The following is a 26,236-nucleotide window of genomic DNA, read 5'->3' as shown; positions in this document are numbered from 1 at the left end:
AACCAGTCTGGCCACTGGAGCTCTGTCAGGGGAATAAGAGTATTCTGTTAGCACCTTTCACAAGCTACACTTCCCCGGATTCTTTGGGGGAAGCCATGACTGCCTAAAGTGAAATAAAGGTCTGGTGTGGGTGTGGCCCCCTGATTAGGCAAGCCCAGCAGCTGGGAGTCTGGCTTTTAGAACACTGATAGTTGGTTCTTACTGAGCTAAGGCTGTTAACATACTAAACCATTGCCTAGCCGCGATAATGGACTGGATGAGAGCGAACAGACTGAAGCTCAATCCAGACAAGACTGAGACGATGTTGGTGAGTGCTTCCCCTGCCCAGATGGTGGATGTTCATCCTGTTCTCGATGGGGTTACATTCCCCTTGAAGGAACAGGTTCGTAGCTTGGGAGTTCTTTTCGATCCTTCCTTGTCACTGGAGGCCCAGGTGGCCTCGGTGGCATGGAATGCTTTCTACCATCTTCGTTTGGTAGCCCAGCTACGTCCCTATCTGGACGGTGATGACCTCACCTCTGTTGTTCATGCTCTGGTAACTTCTAGATTGGACTACTGCAATGCGCTCTACGTTGGGCTGCCCTTGAAGATAATTCGGAAACTACAGCTAGTCCAGAATGCAGCGGCCAGACTGTTGACGCAGACCAGAAGGTCCGCTCATATAACACCTGTTCTGGCTCGTCTGCACTGGCTCCCTATTTGTTTCCGGGCTAGATTCAAAGTGCTGGTTTTGACCTATAAAGCCTTACACGGCATGGGACCGCAATACCTGGTGGAACGCCTCTCCCAATATGAACCTACCCGTACACTGCGCTCAACATCTAAGGCCCTCCTCCGAGTGCCATCTCATCAAGAAGCTCGGAGGGTGGTGACTAGATCTAGGGCCTTTTTGGTGGTGGCCCCCGAATTGTGGAACAGTCTCCCCAATGAGGTGCGCCTGGCGCCGACGCTGCTATCCTTTCGGCATCAGGTGAAAACCTTTTTATTCTCCCAGGCATTTTAAAGTGTATTTTAATCTGTTTTTAAAGTGTATTTTAACTGTACTTTAGTGTTGTATTATGATGCTGTTTGCTTTTTGTTGTTATTTGTTTGTTTTTGGTTTTTGACTTTATTATATTTACTGTAGTTATATATTGTGTTGTTTTTATCTCTTATGTACACCGCCCAGAGAGCCATCAGGCTTAGGGCGGTATATAAATGAAATAAATGAAATAAATAAATAAATAAATAAATACTGAGCATGCCCAACATTATCATTGAGTTCAATGCAAAATTTCTTCAATTAATTAAAAATCAGCCATGCATTTTTTTAACTTTTAAACTGGGTTATAGGTACTCTGTGAACATGGCTGATTTTTAAATTAATTTCAACAAATTATGAGAACTCTGGCAGAAAAAAAGTTCAAAAGGGGTCTGGTTTTTTCCTGTCTCTTTTAACACTTTGAACTCTCAATTCTCTCATCATGAAAATTTACAGGGTTGTTAAGCAAGCGTTTCTGATTTCAGGACTATAAGTTTTGTAAGGATTTGTTTGAAATGAGCTTATGGGAAGCATCAGAATGGCATGGGGGTATTTTCAATTTAACATTGCGGAATGCAAAAAATCCATGCTGACTCGTGTGGCTATATAATCTAGCTAGATGAACCAATGGTTTAGGGCACTTTCCTATTTTCCTGTATCTTCTGCACCTAGTTTCCAGGATGATCAGATAGGTGGGGTCACTGACCATAGCGGAGTTATTTGGCCTATACTGCATCAAGTTGCACTCTTTTGGAACCAAGATTCGTGGTGCTTTTAAATCTGTCCCTGACTATGGATGTCCATGGAATTTATTTATGGAGTGCCTTTTGTTAAGTCATCCCGCTGCCCTTTACCCAAAAAGACACAGGAGTCAGAGTAGAGTTTTTCTGCTGTCTGCTTTCTCTTTACTGATTATTCTAGAACAAGAAGAAAGAACAGGAAGAAGAAACGCCCACAGGGGGCATGCCCGAATGTGTTTTCCAGGCAGCCCTAAATAATCACTGGCAGAACAATAGATTAAAGACATACTCAGACAGTCACAGTCATAATAACACTGACCCAACACACTACACCTTTCACTAGCTTTATTTATTTATGGAGAGCCTTTGCACATGCACCACCTGGATCCCTTCCTAGAAAGGGATGACCATGCTATTTGCCCCAGTTACCCATTCTTTGGTAACATCCATGCTGGATTACTATAATACATGAGGCTGCCAGTACTGGGCTGAACCTTTTGACTGACTTTTCTGGCTGTTTGAAGGTGAAAGGAATTGAGGATGCCCTTGAAAGGGGGAAGAGGTGTGTGTGTGTACTTACAAAGGAGTGTGCACTGACACGGTTCTTATGCATTTTTAAAGTCCTGTGTGTGTTCGCACCAGTGCAGGGCTCTCTTCATGCAGGCTCCTAGCACTGCAACATGTTGTGGAATGCACATGTGATCACATACTTGATTGATAGCTTTAATTTATGTTGATTTTATATGACTTTTAAATTTTGGATTTTAAGCTGTGTTGAAAATTGTGCTGGAAAAGTGGGGTATGAATATAAATATATAAAGGGTAAATTGAAAAAAGAGATGTTATGCAATATGTAGGCTGTATGGCTTACAACTTTTACTGTGACTATTTCCATATTACTGTAGTAACAATGACATGTTTTCTTTGTTTTCATCTTTACAGAAAAGAAATGCTGCAAATACTGTAAGTAGTCTTATTTTTTAACTTAGGTTGTTGTTGCATCAGTTATGGCGGGGGTGGGTGGGTAACCTGAGGAGAGACAAAGTAACCGGACTGATTTTTAGAAAACAATCTCTAAAGAACGGAGTGTTTTATCTCCCAATCTCAATGCTTTGAATGGGACATAAAATAATTCTGTCTTTCTACAACCATTTGGTTGTTATCCCCACCTTCAGTTACTAGTGTGAAGATAATATTTAAAAATTGATGTATTCTCCTTTTCTTTGTGTTTGTATTTCCCTTTTTCTTGTATCAATTATTGAAATGAGTTTAGATGGAAACCAAAAAAAGTTTTTTAAAATATATATATATAAAAAAATCCATCTAAAGAGCAGGTAGAAGGATTTCAGTCTCAGCTGTGAGCACCACAGCACTAAGATCAGAGATTTGCCCTCTGCTTGCTCTTTAACAGTAAATGGCAGCATTCCTCTCTCTCTCTCTCTCCCTCTCCCTCTCCCTCTCCCTCTCTCTTTCTCTTTCTCTTTCTCTCTCTCTCCCTCCTACAGTGAGAATTGGGGGCAAATGCTACCTTAACAGAGTGGGCAGAGGGATTTTATCTCCTGATCTTAGCATTAAGTGCCACAGTGCTAAGACTGGATATAAACCCTTTGCTTGCTCTTGGCAGCATTCTCTCTCTCTCTTTCTCTGTATGTGTATGTGGTAGGGAAAGAGTGCCATGTACCTGCATGTCTCATTAGTGTGTTTGCTACATGTGCAATGAATGTGTATGTGTAGTGAATGTGTGTCTCTGGTCTCTATGAGTGCTGTGTGTGTATGTACATACACACACAAATACATTGGTTATGCCTACTGCTGACATGTGGCCTTTGGGGAGATGGTTGACTGTCAATGTGTCCCTTGGTCAAATTACCCCTGAGTTATGGGTACATGTTGTTGAACATCATGGCAAAATCGTTGTTGTTGTTGTTATTGATTTAACATTAATATTCTGACCCCTACTAATTATTTCAAGATATGGAAGTTGCAATACAAGATGTCTATCACTAAGTTCTGCAGGTGAGGGCCTCCTGCAGATGCCATCTTATCAGGAGGTCTGTTCCGCACAACATAGGAAGTGTACCTTTAGTGCTGTGGCACTGAACCTTTGGAATTCCCTCCCCTTAAATATTAGACAGGCACCATTTCTGTTACCTTTTTGGCACCTACTGAAGACCTTCCTCTTTCAACAAGCCTTTTAAAGTAGAGACCTTATCCCAGTGTTGGGATTGCTTTTTAATATGTTTTTAAAGCTTTTTTTTTAAAAAGATGTTTTTAAAGTTATTTTGTGTGAATATGTTTTTTAAAAATGTAAATGTACAGCCTTCAAGTCGATTCCGACTTATGGCAACCCTATGAATAGGGTTTTCATGAGGCTGAGAGGCAGTGACTGGCCCAAGGTCACCCAGTGAGCTTCATGGCTATGTGGGGATTCGAACCTACTGGGAGGAAGGGCAGGATATAAATTTAACTACTACTACTACTACTACTAAGATTAATAATAATAATAAAAAAATGTGGAAGTTTCATGGCCAGTGTTAAGGAATGATGAAAGTTGCAGTCCAACAACATATAGAGGTCACCAGGTTGTAAAGTGGTTTACATCGTCAATCAGTGGGAAACCATGGGTGATTAGTAGAAAGCCAATTTTTTAGGTGCTGGGAGTATAACTGTTGAACCACTGCAATCAATAATTGCACAAATGTTGCTCAGCATATTTGCTTAAGTTGCTTAGTAAAACCAAGAACAGAATAAAGGGTATGTAGAAATAAGGGATTGAATCAACAAGCAGTAATAATAAAAAAAAGAGTCCCAAGTAGAAATTTTATCTGAGGTTAGGCCAGGGGTGCCGCTGCACCATCAGGACCAAAAGAGGTATAACACACTTGATCCATATATTGTGCCTGTTAGACAATTTAAACTATGAAGAGAGGATTAAAAAACACTCCTTTCCCTTATCACTGCCATTATCAAAATTGGAGCCACCACAGTTGTTTTGAAGTTAAATAAATAATGGGGACGGAGAGGTTTTGGACCTTTGAAAATGAGAGCTAGTGCTCAAGAGCAAGGTTAACTTGACTCTTGGCAGTTTCTGAAAATCCTTCTTGAGGTAGTAGTAGTAGTAGTGGATGAAGAAACAGCTTTCCCTCTCAGGGCTTCTTCACACATATTTTTAGTTGTATCCCTAAGATCGTTGGAGTGTACACTTGAAGATGAAAGTTGAGAATGTGACAGGCATGTGTTTGCATACCTATATATCATACTAGTAAATTTGCTAGGGAATATAATGGGGTACTGTTCTTGACTGACTCTTATATTGCTCCTGTGGTTAGATATATTTTTTCCAGATTACTATGATGAGATATTTGTGTGTTCCCACTTTAACGTTACACCACAGCGTTAAATGAGGAGAGGTTTTAGCACAGTGGTAGAATACGTGCTTTGCATGCACAGTTTTTAAGTTCAGTCACTGAGATCTTCAATGAAAAAGATCTCAGAAATGAAGGTTGGGAAAGATTTATATCTGCTTAGGACTTTAGAGAGCTTCTGCCATTCACAGAAGGCACTAATGGTAGAGATGAACCAATTTGCCTTGATATGGCAACTACATATCATTGTGAGTTTGGTGTGTTGATCTGGATGATCTCTCAGGGTACCTTCCAACTTGGTGCTTCTTCAGTCTGAGACGGTTAGTGGGCCTGACACCTGCCAGGCAGATTTTGTCCAGGCATATTCTATTGTTAGATGAATTAAGGTGATGCTGAGGCATATTATATTGTTAGATGAATTCAGGTGGTAGGTTAATATAGGAACTAATTGTAGACCATCTTCCTTTGAATGATGAGTAAATGTCCAGAGACTCCTTTTGGAATGGGAGGACAATTTTGGAGAAGGGGGCATGTCTTCCCCCTCCTCTGCCAACCATCCCCTTTCCTGGCTGGAGATGATGTCATCCACACTGTGTATGTGTGCGAGTGTGTATGTGTGGTTTGAAGAAAGGAAGAGAGAACAGAGCATTGAGATTGTGCTCTGGAAGCATTCCGGGTATAGGTTACTCCCCTGGCAGGCTTCATGTGGGAGCAGCAGACTTTGGAGTATTAAGCTATGCTCTTCCACCTATGCTCAACCTGTAGATTTGTAAATAAATATTTACAAAATATAACAAATATTAATATTTAAATAGTTAAAGGGGAATACAGAGGTCTCAAGAAGTGCAATAATGAAAAGTCTAACAATAGCGCTTTGACAGTGTAGCCATGAGCATAACATTATCCCATTATTTGTGAGTATCAAAAATATGAGGAAAATGGAAGGTAATTCTAGTAATACATATCTACTGTTTATTTCCTGTTCCACAATGAGGGATTAAAACCATGCACTGAAGATATGTTTTATTTATATACATTTTGCTTATTCAAATTCTCATTTGTGAATGTTTCACTATTGCATCAAACAAGTGGTGGTTATTTTCTAGTTTCTCTGTCTCTCCAGATCACTGATGGGATAGATATCTACAGCATGAACACTGACTGCAGGATTACCTCCCGATTTTCCCATAATGTCATCACGAGTCGAGCTGCCAATCGTGCCAATGTGTCCAAGGAAGCCATCTTTGAAGTGGAGCTCCCCAAGACAGCTTTCATCACCAATTTCACCATGTGTGTAAAACTTGCTTTCTAAACTATTATACTGTGGAATTGTGCACAAGACAACTCAGTGTTTATAGACTTAAAATACTTGATGATGGTGTTGCATTCTTTGTTTTGCCTTCCATCTGATTTCTGTGCTTAAAGGATGATGGTTGTCTTACAAATAGACTCAGTGGCCACCCTTGAAAATATATGTTTTTTATAAAAAGTGATTGAGATATGGTGCAACTTGTTAGGAAAATTGTTGCAGTGAATGTGTGGACTTGTTCAGTTTGTGGATTAAATTGTCCTCTTCTGCTCTTTTCTTTCAAGTTGTCCAGTATTTGACCCAGGTAGCCCTATTTGTGGAATTGGCTCATATTCAAGTTCTGATTGATTGCATATTTGGTAAAAACTACACTTTTCTCATGCAGTACTCTAGCCCAGCCTTCCCTAACCTGATGCCTTCCAGATGTTTTGGACTACAACTCTGATTAGTGCAACTAGCAAGGCCAAGGTTCAGGGATGATGGGAGCTGTAGTCAAAAACATTTGGAAGGCACAGATTGGAGAAAACTGCTCTACCACAATCTGCAAAAAAGACTTTGGTGAACAGAGAACATAAGAAGAGCCCTGCTGGACCAGGCAGTGGCTCATCTAGTCCAACATCCTGTTCTCACAGTGGTCAGTCACTGTCGGAAGGCACTGGTGAACCTTTGAACAACAAAATTACCATTGCATTTTATTGTGTCAACATTTTGGGTTGTATCCAATGTTGCTTCTATTGAAAACAGACTCATTGAAATTGATGGACATGACCAACTTAGATCCATTAATTTCATTGGGTCTTGTCGGGAGGATGAGCTGGGGTCCTGGGGGCTTGTCAGAAGAGGATTCAAATGGCTGGCAGAGGGAGGAGGGAGGAACTTACCCTCTGTGGAGCGAAGCCGAAACAGAGGACATGCCAGAGATAGGGTCGCCTAGCAACGGGGAGCCTGAGAGCCTTGAAGTTTTAGAATCCCCCCCAGACATTCCCAGGCCCTCCCTTCTCCGCAGCTCAGAGCAAGAGGGAGGGCTGATCACAGCAGAAAGGCGGAGAGATGGTTTACCCTCAGCCTCTCCTTTATCACCCATAGGGGAATCGGACACTTCAGAAGAGGAGGAGGTGATGTCTCCCCCCTCACCACGCACACGCAGACGGTTGAAAAGACAGGAGAGAAGGGGGGGAAGGCGGGCAGTACCTGAGGGGGAGTTAAGGAGGAGCGAAAGGTTGCGCGCCCGTTTAGCCCCTTCTTAAAGAACAGGCGGGAAGCAGCCCCTTGCTCTGTCAACTTTCTCCCAATGTCGCAGGACCTGTATCCCTGTATTGCTTCATGAGAAAGCGCAGTCTTTGTTGGACATTACTCTAATAAAACACGAATTAACTACAACCTCTGGTCTGGTTCCTGAGTCGCATCCTGGGCCTGACAGCTTGACAGAGCCACCTAAATCACCCTCAATGCTCTCTTCACTTGACTGGGACAAGATGTCAAAGGGAGCAGCGGGGGGACGAACCCCACTTCTGAGACGGAAGAAGTGAAACTCTTGAGGACTAAGGTAGCTGAATTGCAGATGGATGTCCAAGCCCTGCTAGCAGCAGTCAAGGCACTGAAGACGGATAATCAAACCTTGAAGGCCACGATAGACCAGATGCAAACAGCCCCTCCAGCTGCCGCAGTAAAGGTTCCCATTGGATTGCCCCCAAAATACGCGGGACAAAGTGATCAGTTGGCAACTTTCGTGGCTCAATGTGAGTTATATCTGGATGTCAGACACATGGAGTTTCCAGACGATGGGGCTAAAGTGGCCTTCGTGATTAGCCTCCTGGAGGGAGAAGCTGCAAAATGGGTGACTCCGTATCTCATGAGAAAAGATACTGTCTTAAGAAGGTACAGAGGATTTATACAGGAGATGACCAAGATGTTCCAAGACCCGCAAAAAGCTGAAACAGTAGCGCGGCAACTAGGCGCTCTGAAGCAAGCTAAAGGGACTGTTTCCAAGTACACTAACGCTTTTAAAATTCTGTCCCAGGAAACTGGTTACAATGACGCCGCCCTGATGTTTATGTACCGGAGTGGATTAAATGCTGAAATCCTGGATGAGTTGGCCAGGACCTCCCCCCCCCGCTGACCTACCAGGGCTCATCCGGCTATGCCTACAGATAGATCACTGGATGGAAGGAAGGCGCCTGGAAAGGAAGCAGGAGGTCCCGAGATACTCAGCCTCAGCATCTCGCAGCAAGACCCTTCCCTCTGCAGGAATGGCAGGTAATGCAGCTGAGGGACAGGGAGGGGCTAGGCCAAGACTGTCGGAAGAAGAAAAGGAAAGACGCCGCCGAGAACGTTTATGCTTTTATTGTTCAAAGCCGGGCCACGTGGCCAGAGACTGTGGACTAAAAGGGGGGAAAGCTGAGCCATCGGGAAACTAGAACACCCAGTCCACATGCAGGCCGGTGGACTGGGGGCAGCGTTGTATAAAGGCCCCCCAACGATCCAACCTCCCTCAAAGGGGGTGTTGGTCTTTCCTATTCGGATTACAACTTCCAGAGGAGTGGTGTTTAATTCCACTGCCTTAATTGACAGTGGAGCCTCCACAAATTTTATTGATGTAAAGTTAGTCAAGCGTCATGGAATTTCCCGGTGGAAACTGAACGCTCCCCTAGCTGTGGAGACTATCGATGGGAGACCCCTGAAGTCAGGAGGGGTGACACAAGCCACGGAGGAAGTGAAACTTCAAATCCCCGGGCACGAAGAGTTCATTTCGCTATACGTGTCAGATCTCTCGAACTTTGAGGTGATTCTGGGAATGCCCTGGCTAGCAAAGCATGAACCCACAATAAGTTGGAAGGAGGCGGTGGTGTGGTTCACCTCACAGTATTGCCAGGAGAACTGTCAACCTGAAGGAATCAAGAACACCTTAGCGGGGGCAGTGCAAGAGATCGAGCAAGTGACCCTGCCGCCAAAGTATGAAGAATTCAAAGATGTGTTTGATGAAAAGGAGGCAGAGACTTTACCCCCCCACCGCCCTTATGACTGTGCGATTGATCTAGTGCCAGGAGCCAGCATTCCATCAGGGAGAATCTACTCTCTCACAGAGAATGAGAGGGAGGCCCTGAAGGAATTCCTGGATAAAAACCTGAGACGAGGATTCATACGCCCCTCACAAACCCCTGCTGGAGTGCCACTATTGTTTGTGAAAAAGAAGGGGGGGAACTCAGACCCTGTAATGACTATCGCGCATTGAACCAGATCACCATCCCCAACAGCTACCCGCTGCCCCTGATCTCAGAGTTGTTGGACCGACTGCGCTCTGCAAAAATCTTCACGAAGTTGGATTTGAGAGGAGCGTACAATCTGATCAGGATGAAGCAGGGAGATGAATGGAAAACAGGGTTCTTGACCGCTTACGGACAGTATGAATACCTGGTCATGCCTTTCGGGCTTTGTGGAAGTCCATGAATTTTTCAAAAATTCATGAACGACGTGTTTAGAGACTTGTTGGACACATATGTAATCTGTTACTTAGATGATATCCTGGTGTTCTCAAAGAACCAGGAAGACCACGACCAGCATGTGAAGACGGTGTTGCAGAGACTGAGAGAAAATCACCTGTATGCTAAATTAGAGAAATGTGGATTTGACCTCAAGTCTCTAGACTTCCTTGGATATCGAATCTCAGCGGAAGGCGTGGAGATGGACCCAGGGAAAGTAAGCTGTATATTGGACTGGGGCCAACCTGTCACCAAAAAGGATGTACAACGGTTTTTGGGGTTTGCCAATTATTACAGAAAGTTCATTTGAGGGTTTTCCAAATTGACAGCTCCTCTGACTGACTGTTTAAGGGGAAAGAAGAAGTTTCAATGGACAGAGAATGCCACCCAGGCCTTTGAGGAGCTGAAGAGAAGGTTCGCTTCCGAGCCCATTCTGCACTTTGCTGACCCGACCCGCCCTTTCATCGTGGAAGCAGATGCTTCAGATTTTACTATCGGGGGGGTCCTTCTGCAATTAGACCAAGAAGGAAAGGAGCTGCACCCCTGTGCGTACTTCTCTCGGAAGTTAAAGCCTGCAGAGAAGAATTACACAGTTTGGGAGAAGGAGCTGCTGGCCATCAAGGACTCTTTTGAAAACTGGAGACAATACCTAGAGGGGGCCCCTCATCAGATCGAAGTGTGCTCCGACCACAAGAACCTGGAAAGCCTCCAAACTGCCAGAAAGCTGAACCAGAGACAAATAAGATGGTCCCAGTTCTTCACCAGGTTTAACTTCAAGATCACTTACCAAACCGAAGCCAAAAACCAGAGAGCTGATGCCTTATCCAGACAGCCACAGTACAAAGAAAGTGAATCCGAGGACCAGCCTCAGTACGTGATACCGCCAGAGAAATTAATGTTGGGATCATGCCAGCCTTCGTGGGAAGAGGAACTCAAAAAGGCACAACAAGAAGATGCAGATGTACTAAAATATGGGCAGGAGACGGGACAAAGTCAAGACTCAGAAGTAACCTTTCACTGGAGGAATGGACTATTATGGTTCAAAACAGCCAGATATGTGCCAGAAGGAGAATTAAGGCTCAGAATCCTACGCCAGTGCCATGATTCCATCACAGCGGGACACTTTGGGATTTACAAGACCATTCAGAACGTGGCCAAGGACTTCTGGTGGCCTAAAATGCGTAGGTATATTGAAAGCTATGTAAAGTCCTGTTCTGCCTGTCTGCGGACAAAAACACAAACAGGAAAACCAGCAGGACTGTTACAACCGCTACCTGTCCCACATGAACCCTGGAAGGATCTCTCCATGGATTTTATAACTGATCTACCCAAATCCCAAGGAATGACAGCCGTTTTAGTCGTGGTAGATCTACTCACCAAAATGGCGCATTTCCTCCATTGTGCAGGGGCCTTAGAGGCTAAGGAAACGGCCAAGTTATTCATCAAAGAAGTCTACCGACTGCATGGGTTGCCAAACAGTGTAGTCTCAGACCGAGGAACTCAGTTCACAGCCAAATTTTGGAGAGCAATGTGGAAACAGGTGCAGATGGAATTAAAACTCTCCTCCGCCCATCACCCCCAGACAGATGGGCAAACGGAACACTTGAACGCCGTTTTGGAAAGATATTTAAGAAGTTATGTGTCCTATCAACAGACTGACTGGGTATCATATTTGCATTTTGCAGAGTTCACCTACAACAATTCTCTACACTCCAGCACTCAACAAACCCCATTCTTTGCGAATTATGGATTCCATCCTAAAGTCTTTCCAAGCAGCTCAGAAGGAATGCTGGTACCGGCAGCTGAGGACTTCCTACAAGAATTGCAAGCGGCGCAACAAACACTGAAACAGCAGTTAAACGAAGCCAAAACAGAGTACAAGCGAGTTGCTGACCTGCACAGGAAGGAGGGCCCCCCCCTTCAACTGGGAGACCAGGTATGGCTGTCCACCCGTTTCCTCCAGATGCCGGGCAAATGTAGAAAATTACAAGACAAAAGGGTGGGTCCTTTTGAAATAGAAACTCAAATTAATCCCGTGGCGTACCGGCTGAAGCTACCTGACACGTTTAAAATACATCCTGTGTTTCATCGATCCCTCTTGACGAAAGCTGCCCCTCCCAGTGAGCTGCGGCCGGAGGAGCCTCCTGGGTCCCCACTCCTGATAAATGAGCAGCTTGAGTTTGAAGTTGAGGAAATCTTGGATTCCAGGATCAGACGCCACAAGCTGCAGTATTTGATTCACTGGAAGGGCTATGGAGTGGCTGACAGATCATGGGAAAATGCAGATGATGTGCATGCTCCAGAGTTAGTAAAACTTTTCCATCAACGTTTTCCTCACCGCCCCAAGCCAGACAGGGGGAGGGGGGCACAGCTTGAGAAGGGGGATGGTGTCGGGAGGATGAGCTGGGCTCCTGGGGGGTTGTCAGAAGAGGATTCAAATGGCTGGCAGAGGGAGGAGGGAGGAACTTACCCTCTGTGGAGCGAAGCCGAAACAGAGGACATGCCAGAGATAGGGTCGCCTAGCAACGGGGAGCCTGAGAGCCTTGAAGTTTTAGAATCCCCCCCAGACATTCCCAGGCCCTCCCTTCTCCGCAGCTCAGAGCAAGAGGGAGGGCTGATCACAGCAGAAAGGCGGAGAGATGGTTTACCCTCAGCCTCTTCTTTATCACCCATAGGGGAATCGGACACTTCAGAAGAGGAGGAGGTGATGCCTCCCCGCTCACCACGCACACGCAGACGGTTGAAAAGACAGGAGAGAAGGGGGGGAAGGCGGGCAGTACCTGAGGGGGAGTTAAGGAGGAGCGAAAGGTTGCACGCCCGTTTAGCCCCTTCTTAAAGAACAGGCGGGAAGCAGCCCCTTGCTCTGTCAACTTTCTCCCAATGTCGCAGGACCTGTATCCCTGTATTGCTTCATGAGAAAGCGCAGTCTTTGTTGGACATTACTCTAATAAAACACGAATTAACTACAACTTCTGGTCTGGTTCCTGAGTTGCATCCTGGGCCTGACAGGTCTACTCTGAGTAGCACTTAGTACAACCCAATCTGTTGTATTAGCTACCTTGAACATGTAGCTAGAAAGGTAAGGCAGAAATATTTTAAATAATGAAATAAAACCTTTTTAATTTTATTAATCTAATTTATTTACTGCCTTTAATTAGAACAATAACAAGGTGGTTCATAATATGTTAGTGACATCATCTCTCAGCTATAATATTGGCCGATGGGGCAGAGCAGCCATCCTGATAATGGCATTGCTACAGTTTACCAAGATGGCACTGGGTGGGGCAGGGTGGTGGCAAGGTCATGGTTGTGCAAAGACACAGGCAGGAGCATTGGATTGGCTTTCCCAGTGTGTACACACAGCCCTGACCTCCTGCCTCCCTGTCCCATCCCGGTGCCCTTCACGTAAGCTGTAGTTACATCAGTGCTGGGAGGGCAGCTCTGTGGCTGTTCCTCATCAACCCAGTCACTGTTCCTCAGCTACCTTCGCAGAAGAGTTCATCAAGATCATCTTTGGGGTAATAGCTGTCGCTTCCACTTTCATCTCATAGGAATGTAGGAAGTTATTTCCATCTAGCCCAATCTTGTCTACTAACTGGCCGGAGCTCTCTAGGGCAAGGGTGGATAGCCTCCAGCCTGCAAGCCAGTTTTGGCCTGCCAGGGTGTCCAGTTTGGCTCGTGAGGCCATTTTCTCCAAACTATGACCACCCATCCATCAGCTGACATCTCTGGTGACATAGCTGATGGGCAGAAAGACAGGGTTAAATTCTTTGTTAGCTATATGAGCTATATGTTCCCAGCAGGAACAGAAGGATTTAATCCCTACTCATCAGCTGATGAACAGGGGTTAAATCCTACTCAGTTGAAGCAGCATTCCTGTTTGAGCCTCAAGGATTTGGATAGGGGCAGGGGTTTCTTTGAGCCTTGGAGGGTCAAACACAAATTCTGGGCTGCTTGAAAGCACTCCAATTTGAATCTTCAAAAACTGGAGACTAAAATAGGAGCGCAGGGGCTGTCAGAGCCAGTTGCAAACAGCAAAAGGGCTTTAAAATAGTGCTGTGCTTTGAAATCCCAACAGTTGGGATTTCAAAGTGCAGCATCACCTGATGTCATAATGATGTTAGGTGATTGTCAAATAGGCAACGCTGCCCACCTGTCAAATTTGGCCCACCAGGGAGTGGGGAGATAACAATCTGGCCCACTGGCCAGAAAAGGTTCCCACCCTTGTTCTAGGGTTCCAGACAGGGCTTTTTCCCAGGTTCTACATGAAGATGCCAGGGACTGAAACTGAGACTTTATATGTGCACAAACTCTACCACTGAGCCCTTCTTTTTTGCAGGACATAAATTGTGCACTGACACTGCAAAATAATAGTAATAATAATGCTTACATGGTTTAAAAATCTAATCTAGCTGTAGCCAATATTGTACTCTAGCGTCCATCAAACCTAGCCAGCAGAGACAACAGTCAGGGATGATGGGAGTCCAACAACATCTAAAGATCACCACATTAGATACCCCTGGTGTAACATTTGAGACAATCGAAAATGTTCAATATACAATGTATCCAGCAAGATGAAACCCTATAAACTATAATTTACAGGGAGGAAATTTGATTAATTTGATAAATTGCAAAGAAGGTCAGTGAATATATTTTCATATATCTGCATAGAAATGCAGATAATTTACCTGTTGTTTCTTCTATAGGACTATTGATGGTGTCACCTATCCTGGAACTATAAAGGAAAAAGAGGCTGCCCATCAACAATATCAACAGGCAGTTTCAAGAGGACAGACTGCAGGTCTTGTAAAGTAAGAGTGAGACCCTTCCATATCCTCTTAGCTTATTTTTGGATTAAACAAAATTTGTGTACAAAAATTAGGATTTCAGTGGGATTGAAATAGATATATCATGCGGACCAATATGTACTAGAATGAGCAGCTTTTGATGGGCAGGAGTGATCAAACTCCATTATAAAGTTGTGCAGTCTTAGAGCCAGGGTTTTGCATTTACAGAACACATGCGCTCAAGAACAGCATTACATAAAATCCAAAAGACAGATATGATGTTAGCAATCATGTCTACTCAAAAGTAAGTCCCACTGTGTTCAATAATGCTTACTCCTAGTAAGTGTGAATAGGATTGCAGCTTCAATTATGGAAACACTTTTTGAATGAATGAATGAATGAAACTTTATTTTTACCCCGCCCTTTTTCCAAACTGGAACTCAGGGCGGCTTACAAATAAAACTACATGTAGTTAAAAACATAGAAAAACATACAATTAAAATACAATTAAACAATGCACAACCTTAAAACCTTAAAGGCACTTAAAAATCTAAAAACAATTTAAAATAATACAAATAATAATATAAAACAATAAAACAAGCCTTGTAAAGCCCAATCCTAAACACCTTCTATCCCAAAAGCCTGTCGGAATAAAAAAGTCTTTACTTGCCAACGGAAGGATGGCAAGGAGGGGGCCATTCGTGCCTCCCTAGGAAGGGAGTTCCACAACCTAGGAGCAGCCACTGAGAAGGCCCAATCTCGCGTCCCCACCAATCGCACTTGTGAGGGTGTTGGGACTGAGAGAAGGGCCTCTCCTGAAGATCTCAGGGCCCGGGCAAATTAAAAACGTTTTCTTTCCTTTTTACAAGTAGAAACAAGTGGCTTGGGAATTCTTGGCCTCCTTGACGACCATGGGACTGTTTCAAGTTGTCACCAGTCTGACACACCCTCGATTTGTTTTTTGCTCCAGATGGAGGAAAGGGTGATCTGGAGATGGGTGGTGTTGGATGGCACCCCATTGTCATGGTCAGACCACTTCCTGGTGAAGTTTGGATTTATGGCTCTAATCCTCCTCTGTAGGGGTGGTATACAGATTAAGATCGTCCACCCCAGAGACTAATGGGATCCACTGGATTCCTGAATGCCCTGGAGGAGTTTCCAATACATAGAGCAGGTGACCCTGTTGAAGCCCTTGTTACGCTGTGGAACAACAAGATGCGTCGGGCTGTTAACATGGTTACCACTGACTGCTCTTTGCAGCATTGTGGAGCCAGGTTTGCATCTCGTTATACCAGTGAACTAAGGGCAATGAAACAGGCTGGACGATGGCTAGAGAGCAAGTGGCAAAAGATGTGCTGTGAGGCTGATTGGGTATGAGTAAAACATCATAACCATACCCACTTCTCTGCCTTCATCTCATTCTCAAGTAGCCGTCTGGTAGAGCTTTTCCATATTGTCGGGTCTGTTAATGTCATCTTCAGGAAACTGAGTTTTAGATCCTTTGGAAGCCCACAGTGAATTGTTTGCAAGACACTTCAAGGGTAGAGTTGCTCACCACCATGGCAGTCTTGATGCCCCATCTATATTTACTGTAGACCCCAGTAAGGTGTCCAGTGCAATGTCTGCTGCAACTTCTTGGGATCAGTTTCAGTTGATGGGCCTGATGACATGGACAAGGTGCTTGTGACAATGTGGCCAGCAATGTGTCCTCTCAACCCTTGCCCTTCTTGGCTTATTAAAGCTTGCTAAGGGGGTATGACTGAGTGGATCCAGGATGTGGTCAATGTGTCTTTGAGAGAGGGTGTGACCTCTCCTGAAAAAGCCCACCCTGGATCCATTGGTATGTCACAACTACCGCCCAGTCACAAATACTCCCTTTTTAGGGAAGGTGAGAGGGTTGTGGCACAGCAATTGCAAGTACTCTTGGATGAAACGGATTATCTTGACCCATTCCAATCTGGGTTCAGGCCTGGTTATGAGACTGAATCTCCCTTGGCCATCCTGATGGATGACCTTTACTTGATCTCTCGGTGGCCTTTAATACACAGCCCTAAATAGCTTGGCACCAGGATACCTGAAAGATCATCTTACCTCTTATATACCCAGTTGATCACTGTGCTCTGCAGGTTAGGGCCTCCTGCAGATACCATCTTATCAGGAGGTCTGTGTGTATGTGTTGGGGAGAGAGTGTCATGTGCCTGCAGGTCTCCTGAGTGTATGTGTGTGCTATATGTGTAGTGAATGTGCATGTGTAGTGAGTGTATTTGTGTCTCTGGTCTGTATGAGTGCTGTGTGTGTGTGTGTACATACATGCACAAATACATTGGCCTGCTGCTGACATGTGGCCTTCAGGGAGGTGGTTGACTGTCAATGTGTCCCTCAGTCAAAAAAAGGTTGCCCCTGAATTATGGGTACATTTTGTTGAACATAATGGCAAAATCATTGTTGCTATTGATTTAACATTAATATTCTGACCCCTGCTAATTATTTCAAGATATGGAAGTTGCAATACAAGATGTCGATCACTATGCTCTGCAGGTGAGGGCCTCCTGCAGATGCCATCTTATCAGGAGGTCCATTTCGCACAACATAAGAAGTGAACCTTTAGTGCTGTGGCACCTACCCTTTAGAATTCCTTCCCCTTAAATGTTAAACAGGCACCATCTCTCTTACCTGTTACTGAAGACCTTCCTCTTTCAACAAGCCTTTTAAGAAGAGGCCTTATCCTAGTCTGCATCTGTGTTGGAATTGCTTTTTAAGATGTTTTTGAAGATGTTTAAAGATGTTTTTAAGATGTTTTGTTTTAATGTATTTTTAAAGATGTTTTATTTTAATATGTTTTAAAGTCTTTTGTTTTATAAGATGTTTTAAAATGCCATTAGTGTTTTTGTTTGCTGCCCTGAGCTCTTCCTGGGAGGAAGGGCAGGATATAAATTTAATAAATAAATAAATAATACAGTTTGATAGGATTACCAGCTCAGGAACTGTTAGTTGGCTGACCCTGTATTATATCCACAATACAGTGCATATGTGGTGCCATCTTCAATATCTTATATAAACTTCTTTGTAACACATAAAGGGCTTCTGGGAGAAAAACGGAAAAATTCAGTGTTTCAGTCAACATAGCACCAGCCAGCAAGATCACTTTTGAGTTGACCTTTGAGGTGCTGTTGAAGCGAATCTTTGGAAAATATGAGTTGTTTCTAAAAGTAAACCCAAAGCAGCTTGTCAATAACTTTGAGGTAACATCCTTTATATATTGTAAATCTGCTATAGATCAAAATAATCTTGAATGAGTGACAGAAATTTAAAGAACTGAATGCACCTTGTTGAAGATGAGAGATTCTGCCATAGCCATGATTGCTACAAATATGCTTACTATCGTTAAGATTGTTAGTAAATGTGCTTTTCTGATTCAAAGAAGGGTTTAGAAATTATCATTCTTTCAGCTGTTGTCTAGGAAATTTGTTGTTTACATGTATTTATCTCATGTTCTTTTAGTGGATCTACCTCTGAATTGTTACGTTTGTGACTTTGTCAATGATAGCATTATTTAAATTAACATTTCAGATTGAGGCAAACATATTTGAGCCCCAGGGCATCAGCTATCTGGAGGCAGAAGGATCGTTCATCACCAATGATTTGTTGCCAGTCATACAAAAGACTTTCTCAGGGAAAAAGGTATGTTATAATGATACATAAAGACAGTTCTAAAGCACTAAAAATGTCCATTAAACATGAGAGAGCAATAATTAACTGGAAGATCTGGGCTAGACATTTATTCGAAGCTTTGCCTTGTGCTTTCAAAGTGCTTCCTATACAAGGTACCAACTATCTTGCAATATTTTACAGTAATGCCAGACTGAATACAAAGGTCTTTCAGAATCATTTGTTAAAATCTTAAGGTGACAGGTGCTTGTGCTTTCAGGGCCACGTGTCTTTCAAGCCCACCATTGACCAACAACGGACCTGTGTAAATTGTCCAACAACACTGTTGAATGGAGATTTCATCATAAAATATGATGTCAACAGAGAATCCCCAGGTGATTTACAGGTAAACAGAACTGATCTTAACTGATGTGCCAGTGGATGTGATTGTAATATCATCCAACACAAATTTTTGTTTCTCTTTTTCAGATTGTCAATGGGTACTTTGTACACTTCTTTGCACCACAAAATGTTTCACATTTACCTAAGAACATTGTTTTTATCATAGATGTCAGTATCTCAATGTCTGGACGAAAACTACAGCAGGTAATCAAATAGTCTAAAGTCAACTTTAAAGGTCACCAACACTTAAGTCAGCAGAGAGAGGATGTACCTGTAATCATTTATTCCACACAGTTTAGTCACAATACCCAGAGAGTTTATGGGATACTTTTGTTGAGTAAATGCTTAGGCACTTAGAGCCTGAATCTAAGCTTAGTCATATTTTTGTGTCCAGTCTAACAAAACTGGTTTTGAAGGGCTCTTGGGCAAATGCCCTCAGTGGGCTTGCTTCCTTAGCTTTGCCCACTCACTCTTCCACTTCCTCTCAGCCTGCTGTGTCTACAAACCCTTGAGGGAAAGAGCAGGAGAGTGAGCAGACAAAGGGGGCTGTTGCAGCTTCCCGCTCTCATCCCTCAGTTGCCTTCTTCCTTTGGGCCACAGAGATAGAGAGAGAGAGACAGAGAGTGGGTGGGTGGCAAAGCAATGGCAAGGAGCTGGAGCAACAGGGCTAGGGGGCGCTGGTCAACAGCCCTGGTGGCCCCCTGCTAAGGTAAAGCCCTTGGCAGGTGCCCTCTGATGCCAACCCTAGCCAAGCTATATTTCCTTCCTTTCAGCTTTTCTGCTAAAGTTCTTCTCTATTGAGTTACACTATTACATGTTGTAAGGCAGGGATTGGGAATATAGCAGGAGCCAGTGAAGATCACACAATATTGGTATTATGTAGATTATATCCTTAGGGCATAATCCAAACTCCCCTGCTGCTGCTGACAGGGCTTTGTGGACCAATGGGGGCACTACTATATCCATAGCCCTGCCACTCAGGGTGGCTGCAGCAGAAGGGTGGGAAGGGAGTGTAGGATGATCAGGCTCAGGAACCAGCCCAGCAGATCTAAGGTTGGCTGACTGGCTGCTGCTGATGGGCAGCCTGCCAGTGGCACTCCCACCCACCTGCACATTTGGTGGGTAGAAGGGAGTGGTCCAAGGGCTGCTATCAGAAAACCTGCTCAGCTGGATGTGTGTGTGTGGAATCCACACTTCTGCCTAGTCTAACCCGCTCCCCGCAGTTCAATGTGAGGAGGGTTTGGATTGCTCTGTAATTCAGGAAAACATTTCATTATATTTGGACGGCGAACCAGTTGCCCTCCTGATGTTGTTGGATTCCAACTCCCATCAGCCCCAGCCAGCATGGCCAGTGGTTAGAGTGGTGGCCTTCCAGAAGTTGTTGTGCTACTGTTTCCTAGTCTTAAGGTTTGGTTGGTTCTCTGTTCTTTTTTCTCAGCTTGTTTTCATATGTGATGATCAAACCTGATTTTGTGCTGCTCATGCCTCTCATTTGAACATAAATTCCACATTGGTTAGGATGTTCACAAAAAGCATGAGAGAGGCTGAAAAGTGTTTTTAGCGCTGTGTGTGTGTGTGTAAGGGGAGACTCAGTTGCCATGATCCAGTTAGAGGCCATCCATGTGCAAGATGAAACATCTGTATATGTAACTCTCAGTAGATGAAAAACTGAATGCACAAATGGGCATTGCACACACAGGTCGCCTCCCCAATCCAAAAGCTGAGACTGTGAGAACAGAGCTGAGTTAGGGAAAAAAAAGATTGAGACAGTTCAGGAGAAGTAGCAATAAGGGTAGTTCCTCACCTAGCTCTCCCTTCTCCATCAGTCACTTGATAACTGATAGTCTTCTGCTCTACAAGAGCTCGATGCTCACAGGGGAAGCCCAGCAGTGTCCCATCAGAAACCCAAGTCAAGAGTCTGAGGCACACAGAGCTCCTACAGAATCTTTGAGAGCTCCTAGGGTCCTGTTGCAAGCTGTTGGCTCTGCAAGCACCTAGCTCCAACTGAAGCCTTATACAGTTGGGCCCCGCTTTACAGCGATTCACTAATACAGCAGTTGCAATTATTCGCAATTAGACTAAAGCCCCACTCATACGGCACTTGTTCCGCTTTTACGGCCGTTTTCAGGCATCACGCACCATTCTACTCAATGAGTTCCGCTTTACAGCAGTTTTCGCTTTACAGCGGGGGTCCAGAATGTAACCCGCCATATGAGTGGGACCGTACTGTATATGTTGTCTGGACCTGGAGTGTAGTGAGCCTTGCTTCTCCAGAATCACTGACTGACCCTCACCTTCTTCTGCAACCTTTGGCTCCTTCAGAGCTGAGGAAACAGTAGTACCATGAGAGACTCATCCTCTGAATCGGAGGACGGCAGCAAAGCTGTGTCTTCCAGTCAAGAGAGTCCTGAAGATAGCCTTAGCAGTTGTTCTCCCAAGGCCGGAGCCAGAGCCTCAGCCTCCTCTGAGTCCTCCATTTCACAGTGCATGGTATTTGGGTCATGAGAGATATTTTATCTTTTTAAAGGAGGTTGTGTATGTGCTTCATATGCAGTCTGTACACTCTGGAAATGCCAGGATCAGGATCTGAGTCTTTTGCTCCTGCTTCAGTCTGGCATTGGTAATTTTTAAAAAGTTTCTTACAAGTGTTTTCCTTTCTTAAGAAGCAAGGAGCTATTTTATAGGAAAATCATACCAAACTAGCACATTCTTTTTTATTTTTAATACTTTCCTCTTCTACTGTCATGTCTTGGGTTAGAAAATGTCATCCCATTATGTGATTAATTTCACTGAATAAATTTGGCTGGCTGGAAGTGCCCATAAGTCCTGAAGTTTTTGAGTCAAGCCTCCCAAAAGTTGGGTAGCCTAAATGTTTGAGCATCCTGAAGTCATCCATGAGCACACACATGAATAGGAAAAAGTCAGTGTGATCCTGAAACCACATTCATACAGAATGCTAAGCTATGGTTTGTTAAACATAATGTACACAAGGTGTGCTGGTACACACAGTTTGATGGCCCCTACTTTGCTCTTCCCTTAATTGAGTGGGAGAGCAGCTGGCTTAGCATTACATCTGAACCAGCACTCATGGTTTGTTTCTCTCAAACCATGTTCAGGAAGTCAAGAACAAACCATGAGTGCTCGTTTGGCCATGACATTATGCCAGCCATTCTGTGGTTTGTTTCTCCTTTTGATTAGAGGAGGAACAAAGTGGAAATGCTGAGCTGTGTGCATCAGTATGCAGGTCAGGCATGTTAAATTTTAACAAATGATAGACTTGTATCCAATGTAGCTGTCCCATCAGCACAAGGATTTACATTTGTGCAAAGGGACTTTCCCACCTCCTGCAGAACAGATTTAGGGGGAGCATGGGGGAGGAAGGTCCCATTACACAAGTGGAAATCCTTGTGCCTTATGGGAGAGTTATTTGGCATCACACTGGATATAAGCCCAGACTTCATGGTATGGCACAGAAAGGCAGCCTGATTGTACATAGGCATAGTTTCAACCCATGATTAAAGGAGCTGGAAGATGTGCTGCTGTAGAGGGAAAATGGCTGATACAGATTTTTCCATAGTTGATTGTGGTCAAGTAGAGCTCTTAATTGTGGATGAGGGGGCGGACTTTGCATGTGTAACTGAAATCTGGGCGGGTGAGCTCAGTGGCCCTGTGCTAACCCAGCTGTGCCTGCCTGGGTACTTGGTGCAGCACCATTCCAGGTCAGAGGGACAGGGAGGGGAAGTTCAACCATCCATAAAAATTCCATCTCTCTTACCAGGAGACCAATCCGCACTGTGTTTGGGTTGAGGGACTGTTTGTGATGTTGGGCCAGAGAGACAGAACAGGGATGTTATTAATGTACCGTCCACCCCACTGCCCTACAACCTCCCTAACCGAGCCAGCGGAGGTGATCTTGGATGTGGTATTGGAGAACCCTTTCATGGTGGTGTTGGGGGACTTCAATATCCATGGTGAGGCTGCCTCAAATGGACCAGCCTGAGCCTTCATGGCCTCCATGACAACCATAGGGCTGTCCCAATATGTCAATGGCACGAGATACTTGGCTGAACATACCCTTGGCCTGGTCTGCCACAGAGCAGATTGGCACTATGCCATTGATTAGAGGACTCACTGTGAACCTGTTGTCATGGATGGCCCATTACCTGGTAAGGTTTGGGTTGAATGTAGCTACTCCACTCTGCAAGGTGAGATGGTCTGCCCTCAGAGATGGTATGCCCTCAGAGACCTATGGAATCCGGTGGATTCCTGAATGTTCTGGGGGAGTTTCTGGCTGGCATGGCTAGTACTCCTGTCAAGGCTCTTGTCTCACTGTGGAATAGTGAGATGAATAGAGCCATTGACATGATCGCTCCTGAGTGTCCCTGCTGTTGCTATGGAGCACGTAGGTCACCTTTATATTTCAGTGATGTGCGTGCGATGAAACAGGAAGGTCGGTGAATGGAGTGCAGGTGGCACAAATCTCTGCCCGAACCTGACAGAACGTGGGTAAGGCTGCAGTATCATGCCTACCATGTAGCAGTGGTGGCAGTGAAGAAAGCCTAATTCACAAATAGCCAGCTGGCAGAGCTTTTCTGGGTGATGAATGGGCTTTTGTCATCTAGCCAAGAGAGCATTGCTCTGACACCTTCAGAGGCCTGCTGTAACAACTTTGCAAGGCACTTTACGGACAAAATTGATCAGATTAGGACAGAGTTGGATGTCACAGTTAGAGCAAGCCCAACGGAGGTGTCTGTTCTGCAGCCTAGGGGTACTCCTTCATCTAACACTGTCACTGGAGATTTTGATGGGCTTGGTGGCTAGGAGTGCCTTTTTCCAGCTCCAGCTGGTTTGCCAGCTTTGGTCCCTTTTGGACAGAGAAGACTTGGCCACAGTGCTCTATGCTCTGGTAACTTCCAGACTGGATTATTGCAATGTGCTCTATGTGGGGCTGCCCTTAAAGACAACTCGGAAACTACAGCTGGTCCAAAATGCAGCAGCCAGATTACTGGTTGGGATTCCATTTACAATTATAACCACTGTTTTAAAACAGCTGCATTGGTTGCCAGTTTGTTTCTGAGCCCAGTTCAAGGTGCTCACATTAGTGTTTAAAGCCCTTAATGACTTAGGTCTCAAATATTTGAAAGACTGTCTAATTCCCTCTTGGGTGTTGAGATCAGCAGAGGGGGCTCTTTTGGTAGTTCCACCACCTTCAGAAGTTCAAGGTGGTGGTGGTCTGGGATTGGGCATTCTCTGTGGCAGTCCTTAAGCTGTGGAACTCCCTCCCCATCAAGGTGAGTCTGGCAACTTCATTGTACAATTTTCAGTGAAGATACACCTCTTTACCCTGGCCTTCAACACCTGAGATGTATATTTTTTACTTTCTGTGATGTTGTTTAGGTTGTTTTTAAACTGGGTTTACTTATACATTTTTAAATTGTTGTAACCTGCTCTGGGACCTTTTGGTGAAGGACAGGTCGGCCGGCCGGCCGGCCGGTCAGTCAATCAGTCATGCTGTGTGAACTCATCTTAAGCTTATGTTTCTTTATCAGTGTTCTGGCTTTAATAATTTGTCCTTGTGTTTACTTTACTTTAGACAAAGGATGCATTGCTAAAAATATTAGAAGATATAAAGGAAGATGACCACTTGAATTTTGTATTGTTTGGCGATGATGTACACAGATGGAAAAACACTTTAATCAAAGCCACTCCTGAGAACCTGGCTGAAGCAAGACGTTATGTTCAGAATATTAATATAGCTGGATGTAAGTTTTGGAGGTTTTATTTATTTATTATCATGCTCTTAACTTCAGAGAACTTCATAGTAAATAAAAAAAACTAAAAATCTTCAGATATACAACATTAACACAATTATTCTAATGCAGCAGGACAGTAGTAAAAGCTACACAATTCTATCAGCAGCATTGTACTCAGAAATATATTTTTTAGAAAGCCTGGGCAAACAAAAATATCACCTCGTGCTAAAAGGCCATATCATCAGATGCAAGGTGAACCTCCCTGCTGAGAATATTCCCAAGATAGGTTGACACCCTAAAAAGGCTTCAGTTACCTAATTCTGTCAGCACTAGCATCCAGAGAATGGTTCTAGAAGGTACTAAACCACTCGGAAAAGCTCTGCTATCACTAGAAGCTAAAATGATGAAACGGAGGTTATCCTACTTTGGACACATAATGAGAAGACATGATTCATTAGAAAAGATAATAATGCTTCGGAAAACAGCAGGGAGTAGAAAAAGAGGAAGACCAAACAAGAGATGGATTGATTCCATAAAGGAAGCCACAGACCTGAACTTACAAGATTTGAACAGGGTGGCTCATGACAGATGCTCTTGGAGGTCACTGATTCATAGGGTTGCCATAAGTCGTAGTTGACTTGGAGGCACATAACAACAATAACAACAAAGGCATCAGTGTACTGACACAATGGGAAGATTTTATTTGTTTATATTCCAATTTATTTCAATACTTGGCCTACCTGCTCTTCTCCTGCTTGTAACGTATGTGTTTTCCATGCAATTGGCTCAACATTTTCAGGCATTCTACTACCCTAGCCCTGTGAGATCACACCTGTCAAATTTCAGACAGTTATTGGAAAGACCCCCTGTTTTGTAAGCAATTTGGAATACAATTTAGAGTGCAGTCCTGTACAGTAAGCTGCCTTGGGAATAAGTCCTGCTGAATTCATTGGAGCTTACTTCTGAGTAGGTATGCATAGGACTGAACTGTCAGAAAGGCACATTGGGAACACAGCCCAACACTTTCAGTGAGAGATACAGGTGCTTTCTTATGCTTGCAACTTTGATGTTTTTCATTTAGTTGACTGAGAATGATAACTAGCTTCCAAAGCACATGAACTGACAATGAATAAATATTCAAGGTCGAAACAACTCATGTATTTCAAATACTTAAAAAAAACAAAAAACAAAAAACTGAGAATAAACCAGTCAAACCAGACAACGTAAATTTAGAAAATAAAAATTCCAAACACAAAGAGATGGGGGGGGGCTGTGTCTTAATTTGCACACAAAGGCAAGTGGAAAACCATTCATTCTCTCACTTTGTGAAGAATGAAGGAACCATAAACTGAAGCACATCTGTATACCTTTTTATATTCCTCCACTTCTTCCCATAACACTCATAAACAGAGGTCCTATAAGAATGATGGGCACTTTTGTTAACAATGTGTCTGAGTTGAAAATGGAGAGTTAGAATGCTATTTTCCTCCCCACCCCTACCCCAGCTGGCAAAGGAAACAGAAACCAAACAAAAGAGACACAAATGGTGCTCTTGAATAGTAATAATATTCCATAGCTATTGAATCAGGAGTCACTTAAGTTTGATTTTTTCAAAGAAAGGCAGGGTATAAATGGCTAGATAAAATAAGATTGAATAAATATGTACCTTTAGCATACAATGGGTTATGAGGAATCAAAGGGCCTTGATTGTCTCATTGCTAATTTGTCCTAG

General features: G+C 43.9%; 1 protein-coding gene across 1 annotated transcript in view; it reads left to right on the top strand.

Moving 5' to 3' along the window:
- Positions 1-26,236, top strand: part of LOC133380553 (inter-alpha-trypsin inhibitor heavy chain H3-like) — a 71,506-nt gene that overhangs the window by 7,354 nt on the left and 37,916 nt on the right. Inside the window, exons 2-9 of the mRNA XM_061618012.1 lie at positions 2,704-2,724; positions 6,250-6,416; positions 14,621-14,725; positions 17,781-17,943; positions 18,272-18,382; positions 18,630-18,755; positions 18,839-18,955; positions 24,345-24,513. Of these exons, the coding sequence (XP_061473996.1) occupies positions 2,704-2,724; positions 6,250-6,416; positions 14,621-14,725; positions 17,781-17,943; positions 18,272-18,382; positions 18,630-18,755; positions 18,839-18,955; positions 24,345-24,513 (979 nt within the window). The remainder of the gene's footprint in view (positions 1-2,703; positions 2,725-6,249; positions 6,417-14,620; positions 14,726-17,780; positions 17,944-18,271; positions 18,383-18,629; positions 18,756-18,838; positions 18,956-24,344; positions 24,514-26,236) is intronic.

Source organism: Rhineura floridana, chromosome 3 (assembly GCF_030035675.1).
Source record: "Rhineura floridana isolate rRhiFlo1 chromosome 3, rRhiFlo1.hap2, whole genome shotgun sequence".
Taxonomy (NCBI): Eukaryota; Metazoa; Chordata; class Lepidosauria; order Squamata; family Rhineuridae; genus Rhineura; species Rhineura floridana.
The sequence above is the reverse complement of the archived record's forward strand: the minus strand, read 5'-3'. Positions and strand labels throughout refer to the sequence as shown.